Source organism: Saccopteryx bilineata, chromosome 4, assembly GCF_036850765.1.
Source record: "Saccopteryx bilineata isolate mSacBil1 chromosome 4, mSacBil1_pri_phased_curated, whole genome shotgun sequence".
In the NCBI taxonomy this organism is placed as follows: Eukaryota; Metazoa; Chordata; class Mammalia; order Chiroptera; family Emballonuridae; genus Saccopteryx; species Saccopteryx bilineata.
Window position 1 is genome coordinate 87,210,904 of NC_089493.1, and position 26,020 is coordinate 87,236,923.

The 26,020-nt window shown below is 39.8% G+C and overlaps 1 protein-coding gene across 3 annotated transcripts; it reads left to right on the forward strand.

Moving 5' to 3' along the window:
• The first annotated feature begins 15,805 nt into the window (after positions 1–15,805).
• On the forward strand, positions 15,806–25,624 carry ZNF770 (zinc finger protein 770). Of its 3 annotated transcripts, none has more exons than XM_066277193.1 (3): positions 15,806–15,939; positions 19,749–19,859; positions 20,906–25,624. In XM_066277193.1, exon 3 carries the CDS (start codon positions 20,962–20,964, stop codon positions 23,074–23,076), a length of 2,115 nt encoding a protein of 704 aa, XP_066133290.1. In that variant the 5' UTR covers positions 15,806–15,939; positions 19,749–19,859; positions 20,906–20,961; the 3' UTR covers positions 23,077–25,624. The 3 variants fall into 3 exon arrangements, with proteins under 3 accessions (XP_066133290.1, XP_066133293.1, XP_066133291.1); XM_066277194.1 differs by having other exon boundaries at positions 15,842–16,021; XM_066277196.1 differs by lacking the exon at positions 19,749–19,859 and having other exon boundaries at positions 15,835–15,939.
• The last annotated feature ends 396 nt before the right edge of the window (positions 25,625–26,020 follow it).

Below are 26,020 nucleotides of genomic sequence, written 5' to 3' on the forward strand. Positions count from 1 at the left end.
CGGATGCCATAGAGCCATCCTCAGTGCACAGGGCCAACTTGCTCCAATCAAGCCATAGATGCAAGAGGGAAAGAGAGAGAGAGAAAGAAGCAAGAGGGGGAGAGGTGGAAAAGCAGATGGGCACTTCTCCTGTGTGCCCTGACCAGGAATCAAACCCAGGACATCCACACACTAGCTGATGCTCTACTACTAAGCCAACCGGCCAGGGCCTTCTATGGTGTGTTTTTGAAAATCTCTTCTTGTTAGAATATTTTGTTTAACACAGAGAATGTGCTCACAACTATCTCGAACACAGATACTCAATATTTCCCTTTTAACCTAAATATCATTTCTCATTACAAATTTAGACATCCAGAACAGTCCATTGAAATACTGGGCTTCTGTGCACACTGAATAGAGAAACTCCGCAGTGAGGGGGCTCATGAGAAGGAGAAGTGAAATCTTTCACAGAATATTCTGGGAAGCTTCAGCTGTTTGAGTTTTGGAAAAGTTTCCTGAATAGTTACTTCTACAGAAGACTAAGAAGAACAACCACAGTGCCAATAATATTGTATTACTATTTTATTTAGCAAACAACTGTATAGAGCTCATTATATGCCAGACCGGGTAGGTGCTTTACAAATATTAATCTTTGATTTTCATAACAGTCCTACAGTGTAGGTAATATTATCATCATCACTACCCTCCCCATTTTAATAGATGAAAACAGTGAGGCACAGGGAGGTTAAGTCATTTGCTCAAGCCCCTCAGCTAACAAACAACAAAATCTGGGGTATACTGTATGGCTCCAGCATCCACATCCCTAACCTCCACACTCTGCTCCTCTCGGGGTAGGACATTATTTGAGGTAGAGGTAGAGGGAAAGAATTAGACAGTGTTCTAAATGTCAGAGCCCTTTAGCACGTCACATCTTCATATGGAAACACCACTTTTAACTTCGAGCAACTTCCACTTCTTTAACCGAGAGAGTCTGTGCCTCTTAGATGTTTTTAGGGTGAAAGATGTAATGATGTAAACACCAAAGAGAATTTTAAGAGTAGTCTTCAGGGTGACCTTGCTTCAGAAGCTGAGACTGGTGAGCCAAAGTATAGTATAACTAAGTTAAGTATAACTATGAACTAGTACAGGGATGTTAATCTGAAAGACTATTTGTCATACTAAACCCTCAAAAATGACTGATTTACCTATCAGTAGGAGAATGATTAAAAAACATTCATGCATTATGTAAAGCCAGTATCCACGGCCACTATCACAGCAGCCTGGCCCATGTAGGTTCGCATTGGATTCGGACAGTTGGTAAAGAAACAACGGAACCAAAAACTGACGGGCCATCTTCTTCAATTCTAGCTTGCACCAGGTGGGCAAGTAAAAAACACACACTGGGCTCTAAAACCCACTCACATTCAGTGCTCACAAAGCTACTGACTTATCCGGGTTTCCTAGAATCAAAGGTTTCTAGCTCACCAGACTTATTCACCACTGTTCCCCATCTCCTTCCTTCTCTCTGCACAAACTCTGCACTAACTGGCTTCTCACTCAACACTTTGCCATATTGGCTGCTTCTCCTGACCTCCTCCATGTGGCCTCCTTCTGCTCTCCTCTCTGGTCTCTCCTCTAATGATAATCTCAAGAACCAAGAGCGCAAGCTCTGGCTCTGCCCCCATTCTATAGTGTAGAAATCCAAACCTTTAATCCAATATACAAAACAGGGAAGTCTCTAATACAAAGTCACTTTCTGAGGCATGATAGGATTGTACCATCCCACATCAAAAAGGGTGGGAAAGGTTTAATCCCAAAACCAAGGCTACAAGGATTCTGCCTGCCCACAGCCTGCCCCCAACACATTAATATCACCTGGGCGATGGCCTCCACGTGGGCAGCACCATCTTTAACAAAGTGAGCATAATATATTTTATCTGCCCAACACATTAGAACACAAAGCAATCATTAAAAAGAATGTCAATCATATAAAGACATCTGTAACATTAAGTGAAAAAGACAAGCTCCACCATACTTTCATAGTATTATGCCATTTTTATAAGACGACATAAGAAACATTTGTTTTCCTTTGTTTATAACATACAGGCATGTTTGAATACAAATAGAAAAATCTGAGAGAATACATACAAACATTTTAAGAGTGGTTACCTCTGGAGAATGTGCTGGATGGGGGGGGGGTTGTGGTAAAAAAGAGATAAATTTTTACTTTATAGAATTCCACTTCCTTGTGGTAGACAAGATTCACCAAGTGCACATGAGTTAAAGCACAAGGAATCATATGGAAACCATTAAACAATTGGAGAAAGATTAAGAAATAATCGCCTGACCTGTGGTGGCGCAGTGGATAAAGCGTCAACCTGGAAACACTGAGGTTGCCGGTTCAAAACCCTGGGCTTGCCTGGTCAAGGCACATATGGGAGTTGATGCTTCCTGCTCCTCCCCCTTCTTTCTCTCTCTCTCTCTCTCTCTATCTCCCCCCTCCTCTCTAAAATGAATAAATAAATAAAAATAAAAAAAAAAAGATTAAGAAATAATCAATTATAAGCAAGCTGTATAAGTTTGACAAACTGAGTTATGAGATACATCATACACAACTTTATGCACCAGTTATTCTATAATTATTTATGAATCACTGTGCTAGCTGAACTAGACATTGGTTTTGCTAACAATATAAATTTTGAGGTTTTATTTTTATTAAAACTTAAATAGGAAAAAATAATACCTCCCAAAGACTTATAAGTCAATACTTAATGCACTGACCTTTTAAAATTATATGTTCCTTTTAAAAACTTAAATATATATTTATGTGGCCCAACTCACATTTCAGATGGATTGGATGGCAAGTGGTAGGATCAAAAACAGTATGGCACAGAGTTAGACAGATGATCAATCTAGGTTCTATCACTGACAGCTCAGTAACTACAGTTACTTAACACCTGTGGGTTCCTGTTTGAGCTTCTTAAAAAAAGTTATAATTCAAAAAAGCAAGAGAATGATATCTCTTTTGGTTGACTGATACTAAAATACACCTCCAATGCTGGCAAAAGCCTTGTTATGCAAGTTACAAAGCAGTAGGGAAGATGACATCTGAAATAGCGATCAGTGTCCTCCTCTTACCCCACCCCCCCAGCATACTTCCCCTGCTTCTTCCATTTTCATTCGAGTTTCCCCTTTGAAAATCTTGACTAAAGATCCCCGCCCCCATCCACAACCTAGAATCAAAGCCTCTTCTTTGGCCTGGCAAGAAAGCCCTATTCTGCCATGGCCCCAGTCCATTTTTATAGCATCCTTCCCTGCCTTCCAACCCCTGCCTAGTTCCACATAGGAAAACTATTCAAGCCATATGAAAAATGTCTCCAGTTTACTATTTGCAGGCCCACAGTTTCAAAGCAGAAATCCCGTAAGCCAGAGGTGCTTTAGAATTCAAATCTTTTTAAATTTACAACAAGTAATCCTATGCTTATATATGTATATTACACAATGCCCCAGGGGGTCTCAGGCATCAACTCTTCCTCGAACATGTAAATAGTTTTTCAGCAAACCCAGAATATTTACATTAAGTGTCATAAGGTTGCAAATAGCCTCAGTCAGTCCAGGTCTGGTTTTGCCTCTGAGTCACTTCCTTTCACTCCTCCAGATCTATTGCCTACACCCCCCAAACACCTGCTTTGTGCTGGGAACTGACCTCTCTGGGCTTCAGCTCCACAATGCATTGCCCCCAGGCTTCTGATAAGGAAGGCCAAGGGGGAACCCAGCATCCTATCTAGGAGGCCTCGGTATCTCCCTCTCCTGAAGGACTGACATCTATAGGCAGCTGCTTTTTAGGCAATGTTTTTCCCATGGCTTTTTCCTTCCGGTTTCCAAGAACCACTTTTCTCCTCTTGTCTCTAATGATCGCAGCAGCTCTGCTATCCCACTATCACATTCCTACCCCATGTGCCAGCGTTCCACGTGCACTTTTGTAAGTGGTCTCTTTATTAAACCCTCTTCAGATGATCCCAATATGAGAATGCCATCTGCTTCTTGAGGGAGACCTGACAAATCCAGACCACTCATGAGTTCCAATAAAGTCAGGTTTTCCTACCTGAAGGGTTAAGAAACAGTGTTCAGCTCTTAAAACAGTTTGGATTTCAGAATTACATCTAAGATATTGTGAACCCCAAAACTCAACTGTTTTTTTCTTCCGTTTAACACACACTGCTCCTTCTATCTGGAATGCCCTTGTCTCCTTGTCCAACTGGCTAACTTCAATTTAGTCTTTAAACACCCTCTGTCTAGTGAACTTCCAGGGTAAACTATCCATTGACCAATCCCTGTAAACAACCTCCCATTCAACAGTCCTGGGCACCTGCAAAATCACTAGAACAGCCTTGGAAAACTTGGATGAAAATGAGGCTTGAAGGGAAAACCTCACTCAAAAAAGCAATGAACTCACAAGTACTGTTAATGTTATGTATGTCAAATATATGTTGAACTTTTTAAAAAAAAAATAATATTACTGTATTATTTTTAAAAACAAACAGGTAAGTGTACTAAAATGACTAAAATGTAGTGGTATCTAAATTTCTTTTGATTGTCTTGCACCAAAGACTCACAAACAAAACATAAACAGAAATTTTATTATTTATTTATTTATTTATTTATTTATATTTTTACAGAGACAGAGAGGGAGTCAGAGGGATAGACAAGGACAGACAGACAGGAATGGAGACAGATGAGAAGCATCAATAATTAGTTTTTCATTGCGCGTTGCGACTTCTTAGTTGTTCATTGATTGCTTTCTCATATGTGCCCTGACTGCGGGCCTTCAGCAGACTGAGTAACCCCTTGCTGGAGCCAGCGACCCTGGGTCCAAGCTGGTGAGCTTTTGCTCAAGCCAGATGAGCCCACGCTCAAGCTGGCGACCTCAGGGTCTCGAACCTGGGCCCTTCCACATCCCAGTCCAATGCTCCATCCACTGCGCCACCGCCTGGTCAGGCGAGAAATTTTTAAATAATGCTCATCCTTAGCATGTCCAAAGCATCCTGGCATTTTCTAGCCTATTGTAGCCAACACTACTTTTTTAAAAATACTGATCTTACCTTAGAAATGGATTATGCCATATAGTTGGAAGACACCAAACTAAACAGTATTTGTCGACAAAGGTTTCCAAACACTGTCAGACAAAGAACCAAAATGTTAACTTAAGTTGTAACCACAGTTTAGTTTTTTGCCATTGACACTTTTGTGTAGTTTCTCCCCTGCCGAGGACCAGAGCAGCTCCTAATAACAGTGCGGAATTGAGGAAACACACTTGTCAAAATAAAAGGGATGGGAACCGGAAGACTCTTCAAACTGTCTGGCAGTATCTGAGTGTCCCATGGCCCCCGTTTGCTTTATTATATAGCCATATGCAAATCAAGGACCTGGATGCAAAGTTGCACATCCAAGGCTAAGACAGGAACTCTCCCAAGGCAAAAACAGGATACATTAGTGAAATCTACTAACATCTGAAACAAAGAGTCAGATGAAGTGCCTGTATATTGCTTCCAGCAATCCAAAGAAGCAAGTAGAGTGGGTGCAAATACTCAGCATCATAGCTAATATGGAGGTGAAGGGGGGAGAACTTAGCCTTTTGCTAAGCCTCGAATCTAAAATGGCTTTTTGCCATTTATGGTCTACAACACTCCCCATTTTCAGTGATTTCAGGGCTTTCCTGGGCTGGGGCAGGAATTCCTTTCCTCAGGTTGGATGACATCTGGCTCGAACCGCAGGAGGTGTGCTGAGACAGAAACCAGAGCAGTCAGCAGTTGGGAGTTGGGACTGTCTTAGCTAATTTTGGATATTTGGTCACCTTATCTGAGATTACATGTAAACTCACTCTTTTTCAGTGTCTCAGAAGGCAGCTTTTATTATGTAATTTAAAAAGAATTTTGCTGTGTTGGTTAATGATTTGGGTTAATTTTAAACTCGGGTTTATGAAACGTGAGCTAGTGCCAGGAAAATGTGGATAAATTGTCGCTTCCCTAGAGGAAACAGTGGCGCCCTTAATAATGGATCCTAGTCAAGTCTCTATATTTCTTTTAGGACTTAGAAGACAAAGTAAAATGTGGGTTAAGGTTTCTGCTGTGTATGTAGACTATATTATGCAAGCCCAAATAAGAAAAAAAAATTGTCCTAATTCAACTCTTGTTTGTACCAAGCAGATAATCATTTAGACACCTTTTAGAGAAAAGAATTTAATTATATGGATATTGTATTATTTAGAGTTGCCATTGGTTATATGTGACAAAAGTCCAAAATAGTAGTCAATAATAGTCTGATCTGAAGTAAGATAGTATTTTGCTCTCTTGTAAAAGACCAGGGGTTGGCAGATCAGAACTGACATGGCTTCATGATGTCAAAGGACCAGGATTCTTTTCTGTTGCTAACTATCGGGATTTCTGTTGATGCATTAAAATTTCAGGTGTCTGGCAGGAGGATGGAGGAATAATGGTATGCCCCCCTCTCTTGAAGGACATGCCCAGCAAATTGCATATACCACATCCTCTTATAGTTCGTTAAAACATAATATAATCACATGGCTGTACTCAGCTGCACAAAAGGTTTGGAAATGTAGTCTCTATACGAGGAAGTGATATATCAGCTACAAAATGAAAGTCTCTTACATAGGAAAATGGGAAGGACAGATATTGGTGGAAATAAGCGATTTCTTCCCAAATATGCATGGTCTGGGATTGAAAAACCTTTAGGCTTGATTTTTGAAACCTTTGCCTTTCCTCAAACAGGCAGCCTTCACCTTATTCCTTAACCCAGTGTTAAAGGGAATTGCAAAGAGCACTACTCTGCTTGCTTAGTTGATTATTTTGCCCATATAAGGCAGGGCCTGCCATGCCAGGACATGGCTTGAGCTAGAGCCACTCAGACCCTAACCACAAAGCTGGGAAACAGAATCTAACTAGCAAACAGGGAGAGGGAAAAGAATGATGGGAGGTAATCACAAATACCTTACCACCATGTTTAGGAAGCTCTAAGTTAATGTGTTCAAATCCAGATTCTTTACTTCTCTCCTAAATTTCACCTCAAAATGCACTGCCATCCACCCAGTTGTTTAAGCCAAAAACCTAGTACTGTAATATTTAAGCCCCTTTTTCCCTCACTCCTCACATCCAAGCAGGAGCAACTACAGAATTTGCGGGACCCAGAGAAAACAAAAATGCTGGGCTCCTTGTTTTAAAATTATCATCAAAACTTCAAGGTAGCAGTAGCAGAGCATTAAACCAACTGTGGAATCCTTGGAAATGTGAGAGGCCCAGTGCGACTGCACACAAAGCTGACAGGCATCCAGTATACATTTTGTAAATTTTACTTCTGTGGTAGTTAATTTTATGTGTCAACTTGACTCGCACCCAGATACGTAGTCAAACATTATTCCAGATGTGTTTGTGAGGGTATTTCTGGATTATTTCTCCCTGATGTGGTGGGCCTCGTCTAATCAGTTGAGGTCCTGAATAAAACAGAAATGCTAACCCTTCCAAGAGTAAAAAGAAACTCTTTCTGCTCATTTTAGCTGAGACTTGAGGTTTTTCCTGCCTTCAGACTCAAACTGAAACATCAGCGTTCCTGGGTCTGGAGCCTGACAGCTTTCAGACTAGAACTATACCAATGGCTCTATTGAGTCTCCAGCTTGCCAACCACAGATCTTAGGGCTTCTCATCTTCCATAATTATGAACCAGTTCCTTATAATAAATCTCTCATTTTCTCTCTAGATATCTACATCCTACTGGTTCTAAACTCTGGGAAGCCCTTGACTAATACAACCTTCACAACATTTTTTTACATTGCTACACTTCTTAACATTTTTATGACACTTTTGGATCTCTGGTTCCAGATTAAATGGTAATGGCCTCCTAATACATGTACTGCTTTTACTTTTGCTTGTTGCTTCAGTGGTATTTAATCAGAGATGTGGAACCACAAAAACAGAGATATAGATACACACACACATACATATATACATATGCTGAAAAGACAAATACATAGAAGACATATAAAATATACATATTTAATATATAATATTTAAATATATAAAATATTACACATCAAATATAATATATATTTATATAAATATATTAAAATACATAAATATTTATATAAATATATTTACATATACATATATAAATATATAAATAAGTGTGTGTGTGTGTGTGTGTGTGTGTATACATGAGTTTATTATACAGCTTTGACCTTACACAACTTTGGGAGCTGATTAAACAGTATACGTGGAGCAGGAACCTGGGGCTGGCAATTGCAAGGGATGGTGACTGTGAAGAGGGGAATGCGGGGATCAACTGGAATCTGTGAGGATAAACTTGAACGTATAAGAATGGGTTAAAATCATTGTCAGTCTCTCACCACCTCCGAGCCTCCAACTTTGAGGAGAGTATGTGCCACACAGGAGAAGGTGATGCCCTTAGTCATGGATCTAAATATGTTCTTGGCTCTGGGTTTAGAAAAACTAAAGGAAAAAATTTGGCAGAAGTTGAAAGAGCTGTGGGCCGGATGTCGCTCCGGGAAAGCAAGGTGAGCCAGGGATGACCATAATGTGGATACAGTGCAATGGTGCCTTGTACACTGCTCCAACCTTCCAAGAGCAAAAACAGTAGAATACCTCTTTCTTTCTGCCTTCCGAATAGAATACAAAATTCTTCCTGTGAAGCTGGCTAACCCTGAGCCATGCAGAGAGAGAAATTCTGGAAAACAATTCTGGCTCAGCTAAATTGACACCATACAAATCCTCCACACCTCTTCCATTAATTCCAACATGGCAGCAGAAGATATCACTTAAAAGTTTCAATCAGACTATTTTCTTTCTCAAAGACTTCCAAATGCTTCTACTTACATCTAGAATAAACCCCAGACTCTTCACTGTGGTTTACAAGGGTGCACAGGATCTGACCCTACCATTCTCTGAGCTCATTTCATTTTATCCCACTTCCACCTTGAGCGCCATCCTTGCACCACTGCCTTCAACACAGTGGGGTCATTCCTGTCTGCGGGCATTTGTACTAGCTGCAGCATTTGCCTGCAACTCTCCTCCCCCTGATCGAGCTTCGCCTCACTGGCTTTCTTTTTCCTCAGGTTTCAGTTTATCTGCCATCTCCTCAAAGACCTCCCCTGACTACTTAATTTAAAGAAGTCCTCACATACCTCAATTCTCTCTCGCATCACCCTGTCCCAACATCCTTATCTCCGTTAGAAAACATTTTTTTTTAATTTTTATTTATTTATTTATTCATTTTAGAGAGGAGGGGGAGAGAGAGAGAGAAAGAGAGAGAGAGAGAGAGAGAGAGAGAGAGAGAGAGAAGGGGGAGGAGCAGGAAGCATCAACTCCCATATGTGCCTTGACCAGGCAAGCCCAGGGTTTTGAACTGGCAACCTCAGTGTTTCCAGGTTGACGCTTTATCCACTGCACTACCACAGGTCAGGCAGAAAACATTTTGTTTATTTATCATTTACTTGTTTATTTTCTACCTTTCCCACCACTATCACTATAAAAATGTAGCCTGTGTAAGAGCAAACACTTAGACTATTTTCTTTCTCTGCCTGGAACATGGTAGTACTCAATAAATGTCTTGTCAAGGGAATAAATACAATATCTGGGCTTATAATAAATAAAATAAATAAAAATATTTTGAGTTATATTGGTTTCCTAGGGCTGCTGTAACAAAGAACCACAAAATGCGTGCTTTAAAACAACAGGAATTTATTCTCATGTTCTGGAGGCTAAAAGTCAAAATCGAGGTGTCAGTAGGGCCATGTTCCCTCTGACAACTCTAAGCAGGAACTCTTTCTTGCCTCTTGCAGTTTCTAGTGGCCCGAGGTATTCTCTGGCTCCAACCTTTGCCTCCATCTTTGCATAGTCTTCTTCTCTGTTTGTCTCTCTGTGTCCCCTCCTTTTCTTATAAGGACATTGGTCATTGGATTTAGTGCTCATCTTAAATCCAGGGTGATTTCACAAGTATCCAAGGTTAGAACCTGAACATATCTTTCTCAAGGACACAGTGCAATAGGAATCTTTCATCCGCCCTTTCATTACAGGGCGGATGAAAGATTCCTATTATGCCTGCTTCTTCTGCTGAGACAGGGTCCCTTGTAGATTCAAATTTAGGGCAACCTATCAGGAGCTTTAGTGAACACCATATACCACAAGAAATATAAACATTTTCAGGTAATACATAAAGGGGTATTTTTCTATTCCTGGAAATAGTAGAAAGGTGGCCATCAAGATATGGACAATAATTAATTAAAAGTTTACAAGATCCAGAATTAGGAATTTATATGATAGCAAAGCTGCAACAGCATCCCTTGGGGTACACTGAGTAGATGAATGATTAACAATACTTAGCAATGTGGTAAATAAATCATACTTTTGACAATGTAACTGCTGGTAGGAGAAATGACCTTTGCATTTGTGTTAAAAACCTAATAGGCTTTTGCAACAAAGATTTCCACATTGCAGTTGGAAAACAGTTTGGAAAAATCAGGCTTGTTGGAGCAAGTTGCTGTTGGAGGAATTTAAAGCAAAGCATTATAGGAGAAGCTGCGAACTTCCTGTGAAAATTTGAGTTATCCTCTCTACTCCTTTTTAGTAAGGAACTTATTCAAGGGAAGAAAAAGGAAGACTTTGTTCAGGGTTATAAGTAAAAGCATCAGCCCAGTTGTTTGGAATGTGCAGAGCTCAAACACCCAAGTTCAGATTTCTAACTACCAGAGCCCCCTGACGAGGCCTAAGTGGCTTCCTTACTTTATGTCAGAAAGCACACCGGAGAAAGCCCTGGGCCTTGAACAGGAACCATGACTACAGAAGCCAGGCCCTAAACAAAAGATCAATAATATCTCACACACTTGCCTCTGGAATCTAGTGGCCACCAGAGACAGATTTAAAACTCATGGCACCACTCGAGGGTAAGGGCTGAGAAGAGAAATACCTCAGTCTGTTCTGTCTATTCTGAGGATGGGCAACTTTTGGGGAATGTGCCTGTTTGCCAGGAAATAAGATCTAGAAACAGGAAAGATCACAGTGTTAACCTCTACTGACCCCATAGGCAAAAGAGTTTGGTGAATACCACAAGTCCACCCTCCCTCCTTGCTTGGCCTAGACCCTGGTATTATAGTAGTCAGAGAGCCATTTAGTGAGAGTCCAGTAGTCAGTCCTGACTTTAAGGGTGAACAAATGTGGTCAAAGCCTTATGTTGAAAATTCTGCCTGCTACCTGGGCAATGCTGGAACCCCAGTCCTACCTGGTGAACCAGTAAATAAGGAGTCAGTGGGAAGCCTTGGCTGGTTGGCTCAGTGGTATATCATCAGCCCAGCATGTGGAAGAATAGGGTTTGATTCCCAGTCAGGACACACAGGAAAAGAGTGATCATCTGCTTCTTTTTTTTTTTTTAAATTTTTTTAATTTTTAATTTTTTATTTTAGAGAGGAGAGAGAGGGAAAGAGAGAGAAGAGAGAGAGAGACAGGGGGGAGGAGCTGGAAGCATCAACTCCCATATGTGCCTTGACCAGGCAAGCCCAGGGTTTTGAACCGGCGACCTCAGCATCTCCAGGTCGATGCTTTATCCACTGCGCCACCACAGGTCAGGCCTGATCATCTGCTTCTTCGTCCTACCCCCTTCTCTCTCTTTCTTTCTCCTTCTCCCACAGCCATGGCTCAAATGGTTTGAGCAAGTTGGTCCCAGGCACTGAGGATGGTTCCATGGCCTTGCCTCAGGCAAGGAAATAGCTCAATTACTGAACAATGGAGCAATGGCCTCAGATGGGCAGAGCATCACCCTGTAGGGGGCTTGCCAGGTTGATCTCTGTTGGTGAACATATGGGAGTCTGTCTCTCTGCCTCCCTGCCTCCTTACCACTCAATAAATAAATAAATAAATAAATAAATAAATAAATATATAGTTAGTGGGATGGGTTAAGATGCTGCTACATAACTAGACACAGAAATCCAATAGGCATTATCCTTGATGGAGCTCTAGAGAAAATTTCTAGCAACTCTTAAGGAGACTAGGCCTAGACCATGAATTGGAGATGGTCCAATTGCCTTAAGTAAAATATAGCGGTACTGAGTTTCACTTTCTGACCCCAACTCACCACTCCACATCTCCAGCCCCTGCCACCCTGTCCTCAGAAGTTGTGCAGCAAAATATACAAGAGGCTGCACATATTTTTCCTGAGGAAAGATATGATAGGATGAAAGGATTTCATTCACCAGAAACCTCTTAGAAAGGGAGAGCGATTTTCTTTGTTGGAAAATGTCTTTGATAATTGCTTGGAGGTAGAACTGATACCCAAGTGGTGCAGATTTTAGTGATTTACCTGCTAGAGGCAAGTGAATGGTCACATGTTTGCTCCACAGTGGAGGAGGAAGAGAATAGAGAAAAGGTAAGAGGTGGGGGAAAAATCCCCAGGAAATGTGAGCTCTCTGCTAGGCCAATCACTTGGGGACAGGAAGATGCTTTAACAAGCATTATAGCTCAGTTTAAAATTTTCCTTTTTTAAAATATTCCAAAAAACACATAAAAAATTATGAAAGTGTAGATTCCTTTCAAGTGCAACTATTTTGGGTGCAGCTGGTCGTGGCTCAGTTGCTCCCAGACCCTACCTCCTTTCAGTTGAAGCCCTATCCCCTAGTGACTCCTAAATCTTCAGTGAAGTACTTTTTAAAAAACCACACACACACACATACATACACATATCTTAATGTGAATGGATGTTTTTCTGGAAACTGATGAAGAAGCTAAATTCTATACTCAATGCATTATTGCTAAAAAAAAAAAAAAAAAGATGGCCTAGAGGTGAAGAACAACAGGGGAGAACAGATATACAATAGGAGCAAACTGTGAGAACTCACAGTTATCATGAAGACTGTTAGAGGCCACAGAATTGGATTTTCATCCAGATTATTTGAGAAGTAGGCAGTCCCCAGCAGAAAGCCTAGCTATTCTAATTTTTCTCCTCCATTCATTATCTAGATTACTTCTGAGTGATCTTCTAAGACACAAATCCAAGCATGCCATACTTGTGATCAAAATTCTTCAAATATTTCCCATTGCCTATTGGATTAAAAGAAGACAAACAAAAAAACAAAAACTTTGCCTGACATTTAAGGTTTTTGCCAACTTCTTGCAAAGTACCTGATGAACAGCAGGTGCTCTAAATGTGGAGCATGGATGGCTCTCTCATCTCTATGAGGTCTCAACTCAAAAATCACAGAACTTCTCAGTAAGGTCACCCTGGCTATTTACTAAAAAGCCAATAAGCCCTCTCCCCAAATTTTTCATAGCCCCTTTCCGTGCTTATTTTTCTCCTCAGTTCTTACCAATAGTTAACATACTATATGTTATATATTTTCCTTTAATTAATTTATTGTCTGTCTCCCTCAGTAACCATATACATATATAAAATATCAACTATAAATATAAAATCTATGAAGACAGGAACTTTGAACTTTTCCATGTGTCTACTACAGGGGTCCCCAAACTACAGTCCGCGGGCCGCATGTGGCCCCCTGAAGTCATTTATCTGGACCCCCCACCGCACTTCTGGAAGGGGCACCTCTTTCATTAGTGGTCAGTGAGCACATTGACTATCTCATTAGCCAAAAGCAGGCCTATAGTTCCCATTGAAATACTGGTCAGTTTGTTGATTTAAATTTACTTGTTCTTTATTTTAAATATTGTATTTGTTCCCGTTTTGTTTTTTTACTTTAAAATAAGATATGTGCAGTGTGCATAGGGATTTGTTCATAGTTTTTTTATAGTCCGGCCCTCCAACGGTCTGAGGGACAGTGAACTGGCCCCCTGTGTAAAAAGTTTGGGGACCCCTGGTCTACTACATCTCCAGTACCTAGAACAGGAATGGCATACAGCAAGCATAGATAGGTGGATGGATCGTTAAAGCCTCAACTCAAAGACCATCTCTACCTGAAGCTACCCAGGCATATTTAGATAGTCCTCATGCACACACCTACCCCATACATATCTTCTCTTATTATATTGTACTTCTTTCTCTGCATGTTGTTCTGAGCTGAAAACTGCATTGAAGTCAAGGGACTCACTGTTTCATCTTTATAGACTTAGATTTCTTTGTGTTTATTATATGAAATATCATTAAATAAATGAATTATTGATTATATTTCCTATTTTAAAGATGGTGAAACAGAGATTCAGAGAGGTTAATAACTTTTAAGGACACACACTAACAAGTTGTAGAGATAAGAGCTTATTCACCTGCCATCTGTGTTCTACACTCCATATTCAGGTTCTTGGTGCAAGCCTTCTTTATTTGCAGGTAATGTACCCGCCATTAGTCCCCAACATCAGGTAAGAGTCTCTCACGGTCTGCATATCTCTCCTAAGAATTTATGTGGCTGGTGATGGATGCAATTGTTTGCATGGTTTGGCTGAGCTGAGCTCCCAGGAGAAGCTTCAGAATAAAGCAAGTTTTCAAGGGTTATTTGAACAAACAGAATTCCCATCCTGAGATTAGGACTCAGGGTACCTATAGCTTTCCTCTTCTTCTCTCCATATTTGCTTCTGTTGGAGGTTGGGGCTTCAATCTTTTTAAAGCATGATTCCTCCAAGGTTGCTACATGAGAAAGATAAGCTCCTTTTCCATTAGCCATTTCCCCATGCTACCACAGCAAAAGTGGAGACTTACTTTTTATTGGTCCAACATCTCCCTTTTTAACAAAGAATTAACATTTTTTGTTGTCAGTGGTCCATTAAAAGTAATGCAAAATGTTACAGTAAAAAAAAATGTGTTTGTTACTTGTTCTCATTTGCTCATCTAGCAAGCAGAAACAGTTAAAATCAGAACTTGAGAAAATCCACAATAAATTCTTTTCTAATGTCTTCTGTAGTTAAAATCCTCAATAGATATGTAAGCATTTTATTCAGTAATAATGTGCCACCCTAGTCTGTGGCTGTACTACACATTTAACCCTTAATTGTCTACACAAAATGTAGATGTATCTATAATTTGGGAAGCAGTCGTGAATTATAAGTGCCGCTCTGGTATTAGACTCCCTGTGTTCAAATACCACCTCCATCGTTTGTTACCTGTGTGATGTTAAATTCCTGAATGTCTGGGTCTCATTTGCCTCATTTTAAAATGGGATCCTATCACTTCATAAAGTTGTATTTACCATAAAAACAGTAACTAATAAATGGTAATAACTATTTGAGGCTTACTATGCATTAGCCATTATGTGAGCACTTCAATTTTACCTAATTGTCAGAGCAATCTGGAGGAACTGAGACGCTGGACACGCGAATGAATCCGGCTCAGAGAAGCCAACGCGGTGCGCAGCTGGCAGGCCAGAGGCAGAACCAGGACCGGGACCCAGTTATGTCTTACACAAAACCTAGATCTCTGACCCATACGCCGTATCTGACAATGGGCAGAGCGCTGAGGGCAGTGCTAGCACAGAAAGTCCCGAAAACGTGGCGTTTTGTTTGTCGCTGGCCGACTGCGTTAGAGCGAACGAGTCCAGACGGCATTCAAGACGAGTTCGGCCAGTTCCCAGTCTGGCCTTGTCCTCAGGGCTACAAGGTTTCCGTTGTCGAGAGACACAAAATGCACTCTTCTCCATACCGCAACTGAGGTGCGAAGTGAGTGGCGCTGGGGTTGGGGATGCGCCTCTCTTTGAGCATCCTCTCCCCCACGAGATTCCCGGGCCGCGCCGATGTGACAGCGGCCCTAGCGGCCCTAGGGTAAGGGGAGCCTGTTTCCAGCCGGACCGCGTCCCGGGGCGCTCCCGAGTGCCGCGCCTGCGCGCTCAGCCCCTCGGCGCGCCGGCCTTTGCGGACCTGCGCTTGCTGCCTTGAACGTGCGTTTGCTGCGTTCGCGGTGCCCGGGCCCTGAGATGTGCGGCGGCCGGGTCCGTACCAGCTGCAGGTGCGTGCCCAGGACTTCAGGAACCCTGATGTCAGGTGGAGCGAGCCCCGGGAAGTGTCGGGCCTCTCTTGATTCCGCCAAGGTGCTCAGAGACCCTGAACGGGGGCGCCGCGACCTCAGTTCCTTTTCCTTTCCTACTTCCCTGAGTCTGGACTGCGTCTCACGGGGAGTGGGAATCGATGAGAGGAAGGCCCCGAAAGAATGCTTTTCCTTTGCTGTGACGGGTCGTGTCAAATACGGCACATTTTCCCTAGCTGCGGCCAAAGCTGTGTCCACCCTTTCCTTTCCTGCTGGGGATTTTACATCTCTGGACTCGGCGACCCCTAGGTGCTGAGTGGTTGTGGGCGCTTAGGGCGAGAGCCCGAGTTCGGGACCCTCTGTCCAGGGCAGCCCCTCTGGGAGGGAGAGGGGAGGTTCGAGGCCAAGAGAGTGGGCCGGGGGTGTGGGGGTACAGGAACTAGACTGTGGTGGGTGGGGTATCACCAGAGATTATTTTCCTACTGAAAGTTGTCTGCGTTTCTCTCGGGTCTTTGGTTTCTTTTTCACTGACTTTGGATACCTTCACTTCGTTTTAATGGTGTTAGTTAAAGCTAGAAAACCAAGAAGAGGCTTTCAGCCTTGAAGCAACTTGGGAGTTTTTTGAGACCAGTTTTTACAGTCTTTTAACAGAATGTGTGCCATGCTGTTGTCAGGATAGTTTTTAGATTGAACCGTTGAGGTTTACTAGTTTATCTTTATTTTCAGTTTAACATAAGAAAAATTACACAGTTGGGAGTGTTGCTTTTTAAAAATGTTACTGACCTAAACAGTCAATTGAAAGCACAAAGAATCAGTTGAAGCAGGTTTTATACTTCTATCAAATCAATACGTACCCTGTATGAAATACGTGGGGACTGCACTTGGAGCGATGGGGATCCCTGAGCTGTCACTATAAATAGGAGATGAGATCACTCACTGCTTGCCACCAATAGCGCTGACAATATAGGGCTCCCAGTAAGTGTTTTCCCACATGATGTGGAGGCCAGAGACAATAGTATCCAGTCTTAATTTTAGTGGTCGATATCACCCATAGACTTTTTTGGCACAGGAGCTGTAGGCAGTCAATTTCTGTTATAATTCAAGGATAGTTCTTTTGTTTGTAGTTCTAGTGTGGGATTTTAAAATTTTTTATTTTTTAGTGTGTTTCATAGACACTATCAAAGAGAAGGAGAACTGTACAAGAGAAATTGAGGAGTCCAGCTCCTGGCCAAAATCCTTTCTGTGTTTTTCAGACCCAACTGTAGACAACTGCGAGGCTTTGCCTGGCTGGCCTGGATAGGGGAGGTAGGGAGCTGCCCTTCCCACACCTGACTGTGCGTGGGCAGTGCATTGTAGTTTTCTAGAGACCGTTGCAGGTAGGCACTCAACCCTTTCCTCCTCCTAAACTGTGCTCATACGAGAGAAACTGCATTCCTTGCTCAGGTACCTCCCTCCATTCTGAGCACCTTGGCTGAGTCACTTCCCAACCACCTCTAACCAAGACCTTATTGGGAGGGGACAGACTTAACTGATGCACCTTTATTCATTTTAATTCAGGACCTTTCCACTCCTAGCCCTTCCTTCCTGGGCTAGCCCACAGTCCATAAAGAGACAGAAGCCTTTTATTTGGGCCTCCTCTGCAGTAAGATGATTGTGAGCACTGTGTCTACCTGACCCTTACCTAGTGTAGTTCTGTTTAATTAACCACTGGGGGCCAGTGCTATTTCCTTTAGCCTCTTTTCTTCACCGTCCCCGTTAAGTGAACAAAGGCTTTATTATTTTTTTCATTTAAGCTGATTTAAATATGTTGACCCCTAATTGCTTGACAGAAATTAAGTAAAGTGCCAACTTCTTGGCAGTTCACTGAATTCATGACAATTTTAATCCTCATAACTGTTGCTGTGTTAGCATATTTAGGGATTTGTTCACCTGTAATTTCTCTAATTCGGTGTCATGAAAGTGCATATTAATAGCACCAACAGCTGATTGTTACTTCCATGGATATCTGAACATTTTATAAATTAATATAGTAGCTTGCAGGCAGATTATTATTATTTTTTTAAGCAAGAGGAGGGGAGACAGACAGACTTTTGAATGCACCCTGATGGGGCTCCCCCTCTATTGGAGCTGCTCTGCCCATCTGGAGCCATTGGGCAACAAAGCTATTTTTAGCGCCTGAGCCAGAGGCCAACTCTCTCATTCAAACCAATGGAGTCATATCTGCAGGAGTATAAGAGAGAGAGAGAGAAGAAAGAGAGGTGGAGAAGCAGATGGTTGCTTCTCCTGTGTACCCTTACCAGGAATCGAACCCGGGACATCCACATACCAACGGTCACTCTACCAGTTAGCCAACCAGCCAAGGCCCAGATTATCTTATTTTGCATAAATTTCTGTGACATATTTCATTTGTCTTTTAATTAGAATTTTTTATTTTATTTACTTTTTTAGTGAGAGAGAGAGGAACAGGCAGGGAAAGATAGACAGGAAGGGAGAGAAATGAGAAACATCAACTTGTTGTGGCATTTTAGTTGGTCATTGATTGTTTTCTCATATGTCCATGACTGAGGGGTTTTGGCTGAGCTAGTGACCCCTTGCTCAACCAGCGACCTTTGGGTCAGTGACTATGGGGTCAGGGATCCCATGTTCAAGCTCATGATCTTGCATTCAAGCTTGTGAGCCCACACTCAAGCCGGCAACTTCAGGGTTTTAAACTTGGGTCCTCAGCATCCCAGGGCAATGCTCTATCCACTGTGTGCCACTGCCTGGTCAGGCTAATTAGATTTTTTAATTAATATTTTGGGATTATATGGGCCAGTTGAACAAAAGCAGACACTTGTTTTTCTGTCTCACCTTACTTAATAGATTACTTAGCCACTTTAAGTAAAGTGACTGCTTTGTTGTGGCTTCCTCTGTCTAGTTTTATGTGAAGAAATATGCCTGGAACAGTTTTCACAAACGTTTTTTACCTCTTCTGACAAGTTTCACAAAACACTATTTATCTTGCTATATATTATGCCAGTGATTTTCAACCTTTTTCATCTCATGACATACATAATAAACTAATTACTAAAACTCTGCGGCACACCAGAAAATATACTTTTTGACAATCTGACAAAAAGTAGATGTAATTATGATTCATTCACATTGGACAGCTATTGTTGTATTAGCTGTTATCATTTTTTAATTTGACAATCTAAGGGAAAAGTGATCAGTGCCCCTGACTAAATAGTCATGTATTGCACGTTTTAATACTTGTGGCACATACCCCTCCCCCTCTCCTTCCTCTCTGTCTCTCTCTTCCCCTCCCGCAGGGAAAAAAAAAAAAAAAAAATACTTGTGGCACACTGGTTAAAAATTGCTGTGTTATTCAATCTGATATTTTCAACTCTCTTATTAAACAAAATTACTGAGTATGACCAACTAAATTGATTTCACATTCCATTAATGGGTAGTGACGTGTAGCTTGAAAAACACTATGATAAAGCAGCTAATAGAAGATATTTGCTCAATGAACGAGTTATGATTTTTTGTTTGTTTCTGATTCAGATTGCTGAAGAGGACCACAATGTGGGCGTGTTTGTGATTTTGTGTTTAAGATGTCTTCTAGGAGAGGGCAGTAAATAACAAGTAGCATATATGTTCGATGTTAACTAAATTAACTGACAAAAGAACCCTGAGATTCTGATAAACTTGTCAACTTTCTGATCTTAACTGGAAGATACAACATTAGAATGAGAGAGCGACATCAGGTTTTTGTTTTGTTTTTTAATCTCTTGACTCTCTTATTTAAGGGGAATGCAGTAGTAGAAGAAGAGTGAGAAGAAAATTGGCTTCTCTTATAAAAGAAGGGAAGATAGGGTGTGAGATGCTTATGAAAGTGCCTTTTTATGAGTCCTACAGAGGTATGTAAGAGGAAAACATTTTATCTTTATATTAACTCTGAAAACAAAATGATTATTATATTGCCTAAAAATGAACCACACTTCAACTTTCAATTACTTAATGATAGATGTGTGTGTGTGTGTGTGTGTGTGTGTGGCCAGTTTGTGGACTTCATTGCCTCTGTACTTGTCTTTTAGAAATTCTATAACAAAGTTAAAGGAGAAATGAAAATAAATTTAAATTGAGTTAGTATGTTTATCTTTCAGTTAGAAATCCTAGAAATGATATTAAGTAGGTAAGGATAAAGTTTTAAAATATGATCAGTGCTGAGCTAAATAATACCTTAATACTAATATAACTTCAGTTTCCCAACACATTCAGATGCAACAGGAGGCATTTTTCCTGTTTTAGAGATAAGTATCTGTATTTCTCTCTTCCAGCCACCAAGATCATGTGGTGGCAAATCCAAGACTTCTAGACCCCTGGTTTTCTGGACATTTTCTCCCAGTTGTCCATGTTGTCTTTTATTGTCCAAAGAAGAAGTAATTGAGAGAAAATAGTGTTATGATGTGGCTAAGAAACCTAGCTTTGGTAAATGAAGCATTCCATTTTCAAAACATGTCCATATATGCTATAATTGTATACAAATACATCTTATTTGAATATTATATTTTAATTATCATACGGTTTACCTTTCAAGCCCAAATTTTTAAAAATGCCAAAGCAACTAAATATTGACAGATCTATTTAGTGAACTAGGAAAATTGTGATTAAAAAGTCTATTTAATGTTAAAAAATTGAATTCCGTATCCTCTTAATTAGAAATATAGCTTAAAATTATATGGGTTTTTTACTTTCTTTTAAAGAGTCATCATTTCTCTATATGTGTGAAATTAGTTTTATGTTTCTAAAGTAGTCACCAAAATGGTTATTAACTTTTATACACAAGAAAAGTCTAAATTTCCTCCTTGTTCTTGATAGCTTTAGCCAAAGGATAATTTTAATTACTTTTTTTCATAGGGATAAATAATTTTTAAATTAATATATTTTTATTTTTAATTTTTAGACATCTGTGGAGATTAAGTGTACTATGGAGCTCATCAGAATATATCACTGAAGAATATGATGGCTGAAAACAATTTTAAAACACTAAATATTGAACAGTGTTTGGTAGCCAACAAAATACCTAGAAACAGGCCATATATTTGCAATATTTGCTTCAAGCACTTTGAAACACCATCAAAATTAGCTAGGCATTATCTCATTCATACTGGTCAGAAGCCATTTGAATGTGATGTGTGTCACAAAACCTTTAGGCAACTAGTTCATCTGGAGAGACATCAACTAACTCATAATCTGCCTTTTAAGTGTAATATTTGTCAACGCCATTTCAAAAATCTGAAGACGTTTATGAAGCACCAACACCTTCACAATGAAACCTACCAGAATGATACTAAACAGGCCAAAAGATTGTTAGAGGCCAAGCAAGAAAAGCCAGTGTATGGAATGCATCGTACTTTTTCCACAGATGAGAGATGGGCATTACACCCGTGTAGTAAGTCTGATCCTGCCTACAGCCCTATAAAGAAAAGAAAGAATATTCACACATGTGCAATCTGCAGCAAGATGTTTCCATCACAATCAAAACTCGATAGGCATGTACTTATTCACACTGGTCAGAAGCCTTTTAAATGTGCCCTGTGCAGTAAATCTTTTCGACAGTCAACTCATTTAAAAATCCACCAACTCACACATTCAGAAGAAAGACCTTTTCAGTGTTGTTTCTGTCAAAAAGGATTTAAGATTCAAAGCAAACTTCTGAAGCATAAACAAATACATACCAGGAATAAGACTTTTCAGACTCTTTCATTAAAAGCGAAGAGTCCGGAATCATGCCCTCTGTCTAATAAATTAAATGTAAAGCAGGATGGTTTTGAAAGTGGTGATACAGGCGAATCCGAGGAGAATAATCAGCTTGATGTCCACTCTATTTATATCGTTCCTTTTCAATGTCCAGAGTGTGAAGAGTGTTTTGAATCAGAGCAGATTTTCAATGGACACAAGTGTTTTCCTGCCAGAAGTAGCAGAATTCCAAGCAGTTTCAAAAGAAACCTCAACTATAAAACCATTGTTAAAAAAATCTTGGCAAAGCATAAATGTGTCGGGAGTAAGAAATTAGATAATTTTAGATCTGAGAAAAAAGTATTTAGAAATGGTTTCTTGAAAAATTGTGATCTTATTTCTGGTGAGCAGAGCCTTGAACAAACCCATAGAAAATTTGAGGGTTCTCTTGGCACACACGGAACATATAAGACAGTCGGCAATAAAAAGAAGAAAACATTGTCTTTCCCATATTCTTGGCAAAAGCACTTACAGAGCCAAAATATGGGGAAAAACTTGAAAGGTATCCTTACAACAGAAAACATGTTCACTATGGATAATACAGCGAATAATAAAGACATATCAGTCTATGGTTCTTCAGGTGAGGAATTCTTTGATAACTATGAATTGCTTCAATATGGTTTTTCAGTTCCAAGTGAAAACATGCATACAAGACATAAGATGTGTCCTTGTGACAAATGTGAGAAAGTATTTCCTTCTATTTCCAAACTACAAAGACACTATTTAATTCATACTGGACAGAGACCTTTTGGCTGTAATGTTTGTGGGAAATCTTTTAGACAGTCAGCTCACTTAAAAAGACATAAATTAACTCATATTGAAAAGATTCCGTATAGAAGAAATCTTTGCCAAGTAGAATTTGACAATTTGAGCAAACTTTTCATTCATCCGGGTGATGTTAACTATAGTGCTTCCCAACAATGCCAGACTCTTGGTTTTCAAAAATGTGAGGTCTCAGAATCAGATAAAATATCAGAAATAAATGTTAAGACAGAATCAGAGGATTTCATTCCTGGTACCCACTGTAGGAACAGGCAGCCTTATCTCTACAGTGCACTTCTGCAATCAGAGCAGAGCCATCATAGTCATCATAGTTATTCAAGACATACTGAGAGGAATGATGGCCTTCTTTACCAGTGCAGTGTTTGTTCTAAAAGTTTTAGATCTCCATCTAAACTGGAAAGACACTATCTAATTCATGCAGGGCAGAAGCCATTTGAATGCTCAGTTTGTGGCAAAACATTCAGACAGGCCCCTCACTGGAAGAGACATCAACTTACTCACTTTAAGGAACAACCACAAGAAAAAGCGGTTGTCTTAAATTCAGTTCTGTAACTGACAGACTCACTAACACATTTGTGGTTTCTCTGGTGAACTTGTTCTTAAAGCCTGTACCATTTAAAACATCTTTTTATCAGAAGGCCTACATTAAGTTGAATGATTTTATAGGCTGTTGCTTGTCCTGCAGAGTAAGGTAAGAAACAGAAAATTAATACAATGTTTTAGGACAACCATGTTTTTAGAGGGAAGAACATGATTCCATTGCCATAAAGTAAGCATCTACTTTATTGGAACATATACTTTGTATTAGAAGTGTTATAAATCCATGATGCAGTATAAACAGTTCAGCTCCATTTATTTTTAAAGGAATTAATCCTTGAGATATGCCATCTCCTTTTGATATAGTCAGAAACTGAGAGTCAAAAATTGGTTTTTGGCTGCAGCAAATGGCTCTACAATATATTGAATTTATTTTACATTTCACATGAAAACACAGTTTTGTTCACCCATGGCTCAAGTTCCATTGCAAAACTTTTTTTCTTCTAAGTTCAAAAAATATAAAGGCAATACAAGCGAAAATAGATGAGAAAATCAGCCTTGTTTTCCCTAATCTTTTTCAAGCTGTTTAGTCTTAGGACTCTGTGGTAGCTTCACCTCATTTTTCACAGGTGACAGAATCACATTTTGCCCAGCCTGCTGTTGTTTTTCCCAAAATAACTTAAAAGTAGGAGAGAGGCTGGGTACACCTCCTCCGCACCTTTACGTGATTGATTAGGAATATTATGCAAGTGCCATAATTTTTTTGATGATAAGGATTCAGTGTTATCTTTTCAGAGGGATAAATGTAATTCATCTATTTGCTTGTTACTGGTTGACTGCAGTAGTTGATTTTTACATTTACTTTAGTAAAACTATTTTAATGCTTCTTTAATTGAGTGATCCTATGAGTTAACTAAATCTACTCTTAAGTTTGATGCAATGACTAGGTCCATTTACAGTTTTTACTCCTTACTTTTTTTTACAAGATTCTGTTGCTAAAGTTTGGTCCTTAGTAAATTGTTATTTTAATTAGTAAGGTAATCGTTCTTGTAAAGGAATAAGAAGCTTATAGAATTGAGGGTGTCATTCTTTTAAACAGTACTGTGATGTTTTGTGAACTATGCCCTTCATATTGCCCCTTTTTAAAAATAAAGTCTTTTTAAGAATAGCATTTCCTAGCAATAAAAAAAAACCCCGATTATCTTGCTAAGGTGAAAAGAACAGCATCTTTCCTAGTACATATAAATACAGAGACAAGCCCTCTACTGAGAACAGATACATTAACAATTGTGAATTTAGAACGAATTCCACGAATTGTGAGTAAGAAGGGTGGGGAGAGTTGGTTTGCTTGCCTGTTTTACAAGTGAATTTTGAGAAACGAGTTTAATTTACAGGAATGAGACAACAGCGCAGATAAAATGCCCAATGATGTACAAACGTGCAGGAGAATCATGTTTTGAGTAGTAAGTTCTTTTAGGTTTACTCAAGATACATTCCTCCAGTGCAAGCAAGATGGTTTATAGAATTTGCTTTAGGCAACACTTTTCAAGAACACATCTATTACATTAAAAGCAGGGGTCCCCAAAGTTTTTACACAGGGGGCCAGTTCACTGTCCCTCAGACCGTTGGAGGGCCGGACTATAAAAAAAACTGAACAAATCCCTATGCACACTGCACATATCTTATTTTAAAGTAAAAAAAACAAAACGGGAACAAATACAATATTTAAAATAAAGAACAAGTAAATTTAAATAAACAAACTGACCAGTATTTCAATGGGAACTATGGGCCTGCTTTTGGCTAAGGAGATGGTCAATGTGCTCCTCTCACTGACCATCAGTGAAAGAGGTGCCCCTTCCAGAAGTGCGGCGGGGGCTGGATAAATGGCCTCAGGGGGCCGCATGCTGCCGGCGGGCGCCGTAGTTTGGGGACCCCTGCATTAAAGCAAGTAGTAACTACATTATTTCCTAAGACTAAAGGTCAGGGTTTTCCCCCTTTAATTTGTCTGCAATTATGTATTTTGGGATTTTTCTAGGCTACTAATATAATTTTATCTGAAGTAAATGTCTCCTACTCCTTTCCTAACCAGAACAGGCAGAGTCCTTGACAGTTTTGTGCTTGTATGATTATTAGACTTTGTTTGCCTGAGTACTATATGTTTTTGGCCCATGCCTTTTTAAGCTGTTTCATATTGAAAGTTGGAATATTGTAAAAATTTTGTCTAAGATGTACCATAGTGCTATTTGAAGTACCTGTAACAAAGTACTTACCTTTATTATCACTGCAAGCTTCTTGTGGAAACTATAGGAGTGAAAATAAACTGTATTAAATGATTTGCTGCATGCCAGAATGGTAAGTGTTGTTGAATCAATTACTTTGGTTTTCTGAAAAAAATAAACTTTATAAACATCTTGAAAGAGAATTAGAAGAATTTTTTCTTGGGGTGATTTCAGGTTGTAGCATGATTATTTACAGAAATAATTTGATTTAGTGGAATTTTTGTTTCTTGTTTTGTACTGCAATAGGTTCTACAATTGTAGGACAAAATGTTTATGTAATGAAGAAAAGGTGGCTAAGATTCTTGAAAAATTCAATATTTCAGAATATTTTTAAAATAAAGTTTAAAAGTACACAGTTTGAACTTTTTTTAAAAAAGGGAAAATCATATAGTACTGGACCAAGGTACTGATTAACAAACACTTTATATGTTTAATGTTTGTTTTTTGATTTTAGTGAGTGAGGAAGGGGGAGAGAGACAGGAACAGTAATCTGTTCCCGTATGTGCCCTGACTGGGGATCAAACCGGCAACCTCTGCTTCGGGTTGGTGCTCTAACCATTTGAGCTATCTGGCCAGGGCACCAAACACTTCTCAGCTCACTCCAAGCCATCTTCTACATTGAACTTCCTGACATGGATATTTAATCGTTCACTGTTTTGTTCATGTTACATTTCTTTGAT